Raw genomic sequence first — 12,390 nt, 5'->3', positions numbered from 1 at the left:
TGTAATTGATCCTGATTCAATCCTATTAGGGCTTTTTTATAGACCGGACTTTGTAAGGCTCCCCAATCGTCTCCAAGACTTTATTTTATTAAATCCTTTTGTGTAAACGAGGCCTTCATGGAGGACTCCTTTCTCCCTCCCTGTCTTTTTCCTGATTCTTAATGCCCAATTCTTTTCATGCCTTGTTTATATTTTTGTTGTTATCCACTATTCTCTTTGTTCCACCTTTATCTTATTGTTAATATTCCCTTCGCTTTCACTGTCTTGGTAGTGAACAGTGACCTATCATCGGAACTGCGTCTCGCCAGTGGCCAGCTGATGGCTGACGACCTCTCGCTGGTGTCCTCAGGTGGAATGGGGAGCATGTCCTCAGTGGACCCTTCCCTCTCCTCCCTGTCGCCACCTATTAGTGACCCCTCGCTGCGCCTCTACCAGTGCGCCGTGTGCAACTGCTACTCCACAGACAGCCTGGAGGCTCTTAATGCCCACGTCAACACGGAGCGCTCGCTGCTGGAGGAGGACTGGCGCTGCGTGGTCGGCGACATCTACCAGTGCAAGCTGTGTAGCTACAACACGCAGCTCAAGGCCAACTTTCAGCTGCACTGCAAGACGGACAAGCACATGCAGAAGCACCAGCTGGTGGCCCACATCAAGGAGGGAGGCAAGGCCAACCAGTGGAGATTAAAGTGTGTGGCGATTGGCAACCCTGTGCACCTCAAGTGCAACGCTTGTGACTACTACAGCAACAGCGTGGATAAACTGAGGCTACATACCACCAACCAGAGGCATGAGGCTGCCATACGGCTTTACAAGGTAAAAAAAACAAAAAACAAAAAAAAGCTATTATCTAATCGCAGTGGTTTTTGTTCCACATCATATCATATAGCAATCAAAACAGTCCCGTTCCTATACAATATAGGGGACTTGATGCAATGAAACACAGTTTGGATTCAGCCTGTTGTTGTTTATCAGGAGTTTGAGTTGCCCTCTTAACTGAGAACCTCACAAGGATAAAACGCTCCCGTGAGAATGGAATGGCAAAGATGAAAAAAGGTCGTTGTCTGGATGCTAGATGATTCCAATCAGATACGGGCTGATTTCCTGCTTTTTATCAGCTGGCATTACTGTTGCCATTAATTACCCACAGATTTCAAATTCTTCAGCCTGACCTTTCAGCTGTAAATAATTGTAAAATAATTTAATACTTTGTTTTTCAGCACAAAGTCAGTCATTTTTGTACAGTAGTTTTCTGTCAGAACTCACATAAAGTATTTTTTTTAAGTTTAGGAAACGAATCACTGTAAATATTTCATTTTTCAAAGCCAAAATATATGTTGGCTTTTTTATATCATCAATATATTTTTCAAGTTGGTAAGAATGTATTTACGTACAGTTAGTGAGTCTGCCAATGAATTTTACTGAATTTTATGAAATTGTCGTGATGATTGACTGATTAATTATTTAATCAATTTTCATTCATGGTAGCATACGATGAGTGCATTTGGTGTGTCTCTTTTAACAAGAAGCTGATACACTTTCAAAAGCCTCTATTTTTCTAGATAAGGCCAATGAGAACAAAGTCTCAGTCTCAATGCCAACTTGGCTGCAAACAGCAGAGTAAGTCATATTAAGGGATATGTTAGCTCCATTCGTGACAATAATTAAATGGAAAACCTTTCAATGAGAATTTAGTAGGATTTTGCACAAAATGTAGTCCACTGTAATTGAAATTAGCTAGCAAATAACTTTCCTTTAAAGTGGACAGAACATTTTATGTTGACCTTTCCATGATGCATTTTTGTAGAAAACTTTAGCATTGTCAAACCGAAGTGCCACCATTATTGTTCTGACACTTATGTTGTAATCCAGTTCCACTTTCAGTGTGCTGCTTTATTGAAGCCAATTTTTGTCATCAAAGCCGGCCAAGAAACTATTAAGAAAGAAGTAGACAGCGTAAGCATTTAATACAGGAAGAATTTTCTTTTTGTTAAAGCATTTCTTTTTTACACCCCCCCGCCCCCGCCCACAAAATTATTCCACTAGAGCAAGGCAATGTCTTTTAACCAAGACAAGCAAGGGCCAGCCCAATGCCCGCTCTGTGCACCCTGTGCACCGCAATACCTCATCTACCCACCCACCGACCTCTCCAGGCCTCAACAAATGTGCTCCACAGATGAGGCTTTTAATGCATCTGGCACAAGTCCCAATATTTTACCCTTGACATGTGGTACATGTGCTAGTAAAGCCAAGAAAGTGGGAGAGAAGGCAACCAGTGGTAGAACTGGAGTCGAGGAAAAAAAATCATTTGTTTTATTTGACCAGGAAAAAAAAAAAACACCTCCTCTTTCATGTATTGGCAGAGGTGAAATGCACATGGGAATGGAGGTAGCTTGGCTTGGTGCATAAAAGATCCGAGTGCTGACGACTTTACCATCTGTTTTTTTGGAAACACAGAAAAACTTTATGGCATGGGAAACCATTTGAAGACCCAAAACAAAAAGCATATTCAGGAGATTTTTATGACCGCTTTGTAGCAGAGATGGAGCACTTCTAAGGGGAGTTTGAAAGTGTCTTATTTTCCAAACTTTGAAAAAGAGAGCGACAAATGACATTTGCAGCAAATAGACATGAAATAAAAGGGTGTCCCAGGACCAGCAAGTGTCAAATGTCACGGGGCTCATTTGGAAAAGACGTGACTCTTTGCTGATGCTTTGAAGAGGAAAAGTTCTAACAAAGAATGGACATAATAACCAATTAATCGGAATTCTGATGATTGTATGGAATTGATTGGATATCAATTAGACCTTGAAGTAATTCATGAGACAAAAAAATGGAGTGCATTTCATAAAAAAGCAGAATGGGAGATGGAGGTTTATTCATACCGTGACAACACCTACTGGTCAGTACAACACTAGCATGGAAACAGGAGTTCAAAACCTTCATCCCATCAGTCTCATTAGGGATGATTCTTAAAATATAGCATTCGTGTGTTACTTTTCTGCATAGTTGTTTCAGAGATTTTATCAAATGCTTATCATTGGTTCATGTTTTCTTCCCATTTCTTTCAGTTTTGTATTATTATGCGTTGTATTACTTAAATTCTGTATTAGCACAGCTGTTGAGTGCAAGTCTTTGTGAGCACGTTGTGCCAGTAGCATATGTGGTTAGTTGAACATTAAACACCGTCATACCGTAGCATGTCTGTCACTGGCCGGAGCTGTGGTGTTTAGCTTAGCATTAAATATGATGATGTATGGTTTCGTTTATGATTTGTAATAACAAACAGTGGCCTTTAATACGCACAAGAGATGGGAGTAAATCTGTCAGTGCCATTCACAAGTGTTGTAGGGCCAAGTGGTGGTGGGGTGGGGGGCAGTTTTTAGCCTGTGTGTGTGTCCATAGGGCTTTGAGGTTGAGATCAGGGCTGTGCCCTTGGGTCATTAGGAGTGGAGAATGTTCACGGTCAATGTTGCGTGGTCAGGGACCACACACACACACACACACACACACACACACACACATAGACACAATATCTCATCGGCTATAGCACCTGTTTCTCAGATGGCTGTCTGAATAAATCTTCAACTGTCCTCAGTCGCCACCACCCCTCCTCCATCTGTCCGACTGTCTGCCCATCTGTCTGTCCAGTTTTCCGTAATTATTCAAGCAGAATTGGACATCCTGGATCCAGTATGCATTTCCTTCCCTATTTCTGTTTTTCTTTTCATTATTTCCCCACTTGTCTTCCTGGTCCCTCGTGTCCTTCTTTGAACTCCGCTTTTTTAAAAAAACTCAACGTTTTTATGGGCAAAGTCGAAAACGAGAGCAGAGGATGTCCATCTTGAGTAAACTCCGATATATGGATGTCTCTATTTATGACTGCTTCTAACACTTTTCATTTTTTTTCCTTACTTTGACAAATTAGATGATACGCCTTCTCATTAAGGATATTTCCCTCGGCAAGTAACAGGTGCCAATTAAACGAGAATGCATTTGGTGAAGGATCTTAAAAAATACCCCTTTTCTCATTATCAACTTTTTCTATTTCTTTTTTCTTTTTTTTTTCTTTCATCCATGCATATTGTATTCAGCTGATTTCTTTAGAATGCAGATAGCTCGGTTTATGTATTTGCTGTATTATGTCCAACGCTGTGTCTTGGCTATTAGCGCAGCTCAATTTTTCCTACTCTCATTTAAAAATCTAATATCTGTATGTAAAGAAGCCCAAATTATAACACTGTCATTTACACTAGTGTGATAGGGAAATAGACGGGAGATTGACTCCTGTAGATTTGCCTAAAAAAACCATTGTGTTGGTCCTTAGGAAAAGTAAAGAGACAGCTCTATTTCAAATGCATGACAGGGTTTATGACAGTCTCTTGTATATGTTCATACAGAAGAGTGGCGTTGCATATATTCACGGCGGCGTACTTATATCTACAGTTAAGTCTTGTTCAACCTTGGTCTCCATTCTGAAGTCTTCCCACTTGAGTTGCTGTCTGCTTGATCACTGCATCCTTACGTCCCATTATCTCAAACACATGCTATTCTTCTCAAAACAGAGATTGAGCGTCATTTTCTGACACAATGTGTCCCTGTCAGACAACTTACCTAATCTTTTGTCCCGTTGTTTTCACCTCTTCATCCCTATGCCTCGTAAATGGTTGAACCTGCCTGGCCTTTCACCTGCCGCTGTTACAATGGATAACTGTGAGCTTTAAGGGGAAGTAGGGGAGAGTGACCGCTAATTAAAGGGTAAATGCAAGTGCTTGTGTATATTTGTGTGTGTACAGTGCTGCTTTGTGTGTTTCAATGGAAAGCCTTTATCCCTCAATAATCCTCCTCGATATTAATAAGAGTTTCTCCTTTCCAAGCTTCAACCAGATGGTTAGCAGAGCTTTCGTGTGCATGACTTTATATGTGGATGGTGTGTGGAATCTAGACTATGCTGACTCAGAATTGCCACTCACGCATAATGTTCATCACCAAATTTTCACAATTTGATTTCAGTTGTCACATCCAGATGTCCAATTTTTTCCTTACAGGTTTGCAGCTAGTGTAGCAATAACTGTGTTGGCCATGTAAATACAGACAAAATAGAAAATGCGTTTTGTCTAGCTCAGTGGTTTTCAAACTTTTTGTGGCGCGCCCCCCTTTTTGGGGGTTAACTTTTTCCACGCGCCCCGCTGCTTGATAATTTCTTGTGGGGTGCTAGTACTGAAATTTTTTAAAGTGGTGCTGCTAATAACGCTAAAAATTCTCAAGCGGGGGAGGTGGGGGGGAGCATTTGCCTCACAGTTCTGAGCTCGCAGGTTAAATCCCGGACCTGCCTTTGTGGAGTTTCCATGTTCCCCTCATGCTTGGGTGGGTTTTCTCCAGGCACTCCGGTTTCCTCCCACATCCCAAAACCATGCATTAATTGGAGACTGTAAATTGCCCATAGGTGTAAATTTGAGTGCAACTGTTGTGTGTCTCCGTGGGCCCTGCAACTGGCTGGCAACCTGTTCAGGTTATGTACCTCGCCTCCTGCCCGACGATAGCTCGGATAGGCTCCAGCACTCCCATGTCTCTTGTGAGGATCAGCGGTTCAGAAAATGAAGGGATTTTTAGTTTGTAGGTAAACTGACTTGCAAGGACTCAAAACTCAAATTGTAGGTCTTCCTACTTCACTCGGGACTTGCATGTCTCGACTTGAGCCTTGACTCGGGAGTTGAGGGCAAAGACTTGAGACTTGTCTCTGTGACTTATGTTGGCAATGAATTGTTCCCACCTCTGTAGTGTTGTCACATTCATAATTTAAGGAAGGTAGGCTGGGGATTTTAGGGTTTGACCAAAGAATATGACAATACAAGAGGATGCACAATCTGATCTTTGACAAGTATGTGTTATTTAGTGGCACTAAAATAGACATCCTTTTTCGCAATTTAGGTGTTTAGATCCTGGCTCTCTCCTACTTTTCTTCTCTTGTGATACCATAAGATATTGATGTGGACAAAGTTGAGCTGAAATACTCCTCAACGCCCCTACCAAATCAATAATCAATCGATTTGGAGATAATTATGCCTCCCATGGACCGGTCCCAAGTCTCTGTCGCTCTCACACGCGCTCTCTGTCATTATCAGCATGTGGCCCAGTATTTGGCATTTCAGCATTCCAGCTGTAATTGATTTTAACCATTAGGTGCTCATTGAATAGATAAGTACTGGGAGATATTCGATTATATGGTGGAAGAGAGAGGCAGGAATGAAAAGGCTGGAAGGCTAGAGGAATAGTGTTGGTGGGCCAGTGAAAGGAGGGGAAAGAGGAACCGGCTTGTCCTCCAGTCCATCCACCTTTACCCATTGGCCCCCTTTCCCCCCCAGCAGCATCACAATGCTCCTGACCTCCTGTGAGTTCAAGCAGCTTAGGTTCTGTGAAGTAATCCCCAATGCTTTGAAATAGACCTGATAGAAAGCCCACTTACTTGTTCGGGATTAATGTGTGTTGGACGACAGTGGGCAGGGGGGCAGTGTTGATTTGTGGCTCTTCTGCACATTAAACAACCCCACAAGAATAATTACCTTCACAATTAATTGTGCATTGTTTCAATGAACTAGAAAGATTGGAGTGTTGGGAGTTTAGAACTGTTCCCACCCAAATTTTGCAGTATTTGGTGCAAAAAGACGTATGCTCATGGACTTGATTACATTTTAAAATAAAAAAAATGCCACCAAAATTTTGAACGAGCTTGCTAACTATTGCAAGTTTGAAACCCACATTTATGGTGTTGGGCTTGCCTTGTAGAACTATTGTAAACATTGTCATCCACAAAAACAAGAAATAAAATGGTCAAAATGGTCCATATCCCACCAACTGTTGCTAACAGTTGGTATGGTGGCATATATCAAGATAGCATGCTGAATACAGAAAACACAAAGGCAAATCGATAAGATATTCAACTTTGTGCCCTTTGGTCAGGTACTGTTGTGAAAGAAAAAAGCTGAAACAAACGTTAGCCTAGTGCTAACATTTAGGAAGATAACTTGAATAGAAAAAATGCAGATATTTTTGTCTTCTTTTTTTCCCTGTGCTTACAACCTATTTGTCACGGACGAGACTCGGGGGTGGACCCAAATGCACGACTCAGGTGAGAGGTAAGCAGTGCGGAATAAGCCTTTATTCGTTCCAATGTCGGTTACCAGGGAGTCAGTCCAAACAAGCAGCAAGATCAGTAACGGCAGGCTTACGGGGTAGGTCGGGAGACAGGCGTTGGTCGGTACACGTCAGGAGTACGGTAGTGCGGGAACGAGGCATGAGAGGCAACGATCTAGCAGAGTAATAGTCGTCCCCCGGGTCCTATATGTACTGGGTCTTAATCAAAGGTCATGAGGCGCAGGTGTGCACCTTCAGATTAGCTGGCCACGCCCAGCCCTGGCTGGAATCCAGGAGCATGACAGAACCCCCCCCCCCCCCCAACGGCCGGCTCTGGACGGCCCAGGAGCATCAGGGTGAGCCGCGTGAAAGTCCCTGATGAGGGAGCGGTCCACGACGAAGCGGGAGGGGATCCAAGAGCGCTCCTCCGGGCCATATCCCTCCCAGTCCACCAGGTACTGGACCCCCCTTCCTCTGCGACGGGAAGACAGCAACTGGCGCACAGTGTACACCAACCCACCGTCGACCATGCGGGGGGGGCGGGGGGGATTTGAGCGGAGGAGCCAGCGACGATGTGCGATTCGGGCGAAGTCTGCTGAAGTGGAACGTAGGGTGCACCCTCATCGACCTGGGCAGTTTCAACGAGACGGCGACCGGGTTAATAACTTTGGAAACCGGGAACGGGCCAACGAACCTGGGAGCAAGTTTGCGGGATTCCGTCCGCAGCGGGAGATCTTTGGAGAGCCACACTCGCTGTCCCACTCTGAGCTCTGGTGCGGCCCTCCTCTTGCGGTCTGCTGCGGCCTTGTAGGCGCTGCTCATGCGCAGCAGTGTCCTCCGAGCTGCTTCCCAGGTCCGTTTGCAGCGTCGCACCACGGCCAGGGCCGACGGAACTGTGGATTCTGTGACCAGTGGAGGAAACAGGGACGGAGGATACCCATGCACGACATGGAGTGGAGCCATACCTGTTGAAGCGGAGGGTAGAGAATTGTGGGCATACTCCACCCACTTGATGTGCTGGCTCCACGTGCTCTGGTCCCTGGATGCCAGACATCGAAGACCGGTCTCTAATTCCTGGTTAATCCTCTCAGTCTGGCCGTTAGACTCTGGGTGATGACCCGATGTCCGACTTGCTGAAGCGCCGATGAGGTTGCAGAACTCCTTCCAGAAACGGGCGCTGAATTGCGGACCCCTGTCCGAAACGATGTCCTGGGGTAGGCCGTGGTAACGGACGACCTCGTCTAATACCAACTGGGCTGTCTGCTTGGCCGACGGGATCTTCGGAAGCGGCACGAAGTGGACCATTTTGGAAAAACAGTCCACTATGGACAGCACCACTGTGTTCCCTTGAGAAGGCGGCAGGCCGGTGACGAAGTCCAGCGCGATGTGTGACCACGGACGAAAGGGGATGGACAGGGGTTGCAACTCACCAACAGGCCGTAGGCGGGAAGTCTTATTGGCAGCACACACCGGGCAGGCGTTGACGAACTCCCTTACGTCCTTGCTGAGGTTAGGCCACCAGAACCTTTGTTCGACCACTGAACGTGTCTTCGCCATACCCGGGTGGCAGACCGTCTTGTTGGTATGGGCCCAGTTGATGACGTCTCCCCGCAGAGATGGGATGACGAACAGGCGGCCCGACGGACAATCCGCGGGTGACGGTGTCTCTCCCAGAGCCTCCTTCACCTGCGACTCGATCGCCCAGGTGAAACCGGCCACAAAGCACCCCGCTGGCAGGATAGTAGCGGCGTCTGAATCCGTGCGCCCTCCCTCGTGGATGCGCGAGAGTGCATCTGGCTTGCCGTTTTTGGAGCCTGGGCGGAAACACACCTTAAAGTGGAAGCGGGTGAAAAATAGGGCCCACCTGGCCTGACGGGCGTTCAACCTCTTCGCCGACTTCAGGTATTCAAGGTTCTTATGGTCCGTGAAGACAACGAAGGGTACTTGCGAGCCCTCCAGCCAGTGCCGCCACTCCTCCAACGCGCTCTTGACCGCCAGCAGTTCCCTATCTCCCACGTCGTAGTTCCTCTCTGCCGGGGTCAACTTTCTAGACAGGAACGCGCACGGGTGGATCCTTCCATCCCTGGGACTCCTCTGCGACAAGACTGCTCCGATTCCTGAATTCGATGCATCCACCTCCACCACAAACTGGTTATCTGGGTCCGGAATAATGAGAACGGGCGCAGTAGTGAAGCTTGCCTTGAGCCTGCTGAAGGCCTCCTGGCAGGTCCCGGACCAGTCGAAGAGGGTATGTGGCGAGGTGAGCGAATGCAGAGGAGCGGCCACGGAACTGAAGTTCCTTATGAATTTCCTATAGAAATTGGGAAATCCCAGAAACCTCTGTACGTCCCTCCTGTTGGTGGGGGTAGGCCACCGCAGCACCGCGTCGACCTTCCCAGGATCCATCCGTATCTCTCCCTCAGCCAGGACGAAGCCCAGGAAGGACACGGATGCCCGATGGAACTCACACTTCTCCATATTCACGTATAATTGGTGCTGCTGCAGACGCCGGAGCACCTCTCTGACTTGTTGAATGTGAGAGGTTAGGTCTGCTGAAAAGATGAGAATATCAACAAAGACAGATCTGTTCAGGAACTCCCGAAGCACGTCGTTAATGAAGTTCTGAAAGACGGCCGGAGCGTTAGTCAGTCCGAAGGGCATCACCAGATACTCATAGTGCCCTGTGGGGGTGTTGAACGCCGTCTTCCACTCATCCCCTTCCCGAATCCGCACCAGGTGGTAAGCGCTGCGCAACTCGAGCTTGGTGAAGATCCGGGCTCCCTGGAGGAGTTTGAATGCTGTAGAGATAAGCGGCAAAGGGTACCTGTTCTTGACTGATGTCGTTCAGGCCTCGGTAGTCGATGCAGGGTCGCAGCGTGGAGTCCTTCTTGACAAAAAAAAAAACCCGCACCGGCTGGTGAGGATGAGGGGCGAATGAGTCCGGCTGCCAGCGAGTCCTCGATGTAGTCCCTCATGGCTTGATGATCTGGTCCGGTTAAAGAGATAGGGGGTAGGTCGTGAGACAGGCGTTGGTCGGTACACGGGAGGTAGCCGTCAGGAGTACGGTAGTGCGGGAACGAGGCATGAGAGGCAACGATCTAGCAGAGTAATAGTCGTCCCCCGGGTCTTATATGTACTGGGTCTTAATCAAAGGTCATGAGGCGCAGGTGTGCACCTTCAGATTAGCTGGCCACGCCCAGCCCTGGCTGGAATCCAGGGGCATGACACTATTAGATATGAGAATTGTTATCATGCAAACAGTGTACATAATGCAGAAAGCACGAAGGTTCATCAATAAGGAATTCACATTGTTCTCTTGTGGTCAGGTTTTTTTTTTTTTTTTATAATTGAACTGCTCAAAAATGGTAAAATGTTTGTTGGTATTCCAATGTTTAGATGTAATGACAAAAATCTCAAGCTCAGTAGAGAAACTGCAAGAAGGATTTTATGTTAGGCCGTCTGGGCAGGTATCATTTTGAAAGGGATTAGTAAAGTCAGGGTCACCTTTGAAATGGCATAAATGCCAATAATAATAATAATAATAATAATAATTATAATTATTATTATTATTATTATTATTATTATTCCCTGATGGTGTAGTGGTACACATGACTGACTTTGATGCGGGCACTGTGGGTTCCATTCCGGCTCATTGATGGTGTCGATATGAGCCCTGCGACTGAGTGGCGACCAGTTCAGGGTATAGTCCACCTTTTCCCCGAAGTTAGCTGGGATAGGCTCCAGCACTCCCACCAACCTTGTAGGGTTAAGTGGCTCAGAAATTGGATGGATAATTATTATTATCCAATTTACATATCACTTATTCTCATAAAGATTGTGGACATACTTTAGCCGATCCCAGATGAGACTGCGCAAAAGGTGGGGTACACCCTGGACTGGTCGCCAGGCAATCGCTGAGCGTTAATATCGCACATCATCATTTGTAGCACAGCTGTCTCACAGTTCTGAGTACCTGAAATCAAATTCAATTCATTCAATTCATCAAATTCAATAAATTAATTTGATCAATTCATGAAATTCAAATTTAGCCTTGTCTGTGTGGAATTTGCACGTTTTTTCTTCAGGTCGTCTGGTTTACTCGCACATTCCACAAACATACACAATAGGTTAATTGATGACTAAATTGCCCGTAGGTGTGAATGTGAGTGCAAATGCTTGTCTATTTGTGCCCTGCGATTGTCTAGTGGCCAGTTCAGTGTGTGGCTGGCATTTTTCCTGAAGTCAGCTGAGATAAGTGGCAGCAAAACAGCGTCTTTGCGATAATATAATCGTATGACGAACTTTGAGTCAAAAACCGAGGCATGAACAGAATCTCAAGTTTTATGTATTATTACAACTTTAAGGGCGTGATTGGGAAGAATAGTCCCCCTGATCAGAACCAGTGGTGTTCTGTTACTGGACTTCTGTGCTCATCACAGATTGTCCATAACAAACACCATGTTCAGGCATAAAGGTGTCCACATGTCCACCTGACACGAGGGTACTTTAGGTCACAGTTCGATGATCGACTTTGTTGTCGTTTCATTGGACTTGCGACCGCGTGTCTTGTTCACTCGGGTGAAGAGGGGGGTGGAGCTGTCAACTGATCACCCCCTGGTCTTGAGTTGGCTCCGATGGTGGAGGGAGAAGCCGTTCCGATGTGGCAGGCCCAAACCTATTGTGAGGGTCTGCTGGGAATGACTGGCAGATTTCCCTGTCAGAAGGAATTTCAACTCCCACCTCCTAAAGAACTTTGCTCATGACCCAGAGGAGGTGGGGGGACGTTGAGTCCAAGTGGACGATGTTCCTCGCCTCCATTGCTGAGGCGGCCAACTGGAGCTGTAGCCGTATAGTGGTCTATGCCTGTCATGGTGGAAACCTCTGAATATGTTGGTGGACATAACAGTGAGAGATGCTGTCAAGGTGAGGAACGAGTCCTATCGGGCATTCTTGGCCCGTGGGACTCCCAAGGCTGGTGATAGGTACCGGCTGGCCAAGCGGAATGTAGGTTCCGTGGTCACTGAGGCAAAAACCTGGCCATGGGAGGAGTTCGGTGAGGCAATGGAGAACGACTTGATGAAATTATGGTCCACTGTCCAGCGTCTCAGGAGGGGTACTGGAGAAGAGGGTCCATCGGGAAGCTGAATCTCGGATTCAGGAGGAGCAATGTGGTTTTTGTCCTGGGCGTGGAACAGTGGTCCAGTGGAGTTCGCCCAACCTGTCTACATGCGTTTTGTGGACTTGGAGGAGGCATTCGAC

The 12,390-nt window shown here is 46.5% G+C and overlaps 1 protein-coding gene across 1 annotated transcript in view; it reads left to right on the top strand.

Annotated features, from left to right (window-relative positions):
• Window positions 1-12,390, top strand: part of zfhx4 (zinc finger homeobox 4) — a 97,580-nt gene that overhangs the window by 28,623 nt on the left and 56,567 nt on the right. The window contains exon 5 of the mRNA XM_061805094.1: window positions 272-813. Coding sequence (XP_061661078.1) covers window positions 272-813 — 542 coding nt within the window. The remainder of the gene's footprint in view (window positions 1-271; window positions 814-12,390) is intronic.

The sequence above is a fragment of the Syngnathoides biaculeatus genome, chromosome 19 (assembly GCF_019802595.1).
Source record: "Syngnathoides biaculeatus isolate LvHL_M chromosome 19, ASM1980259v1, whole genome shotgun sequence".
NCBI classification, from domain to species: domain Eukaryota; kingdom Metazoa; phylum Chordata; class Actinopteri; order Syngnathiformes; family Syngnathidae; genus Syngnathoides; species Syngnathoides biaculeatus.
Note: the sequence above shows the minus strand (reverse complement) of the source record. Positions and strands in the feature narration are given on the sequence as shown.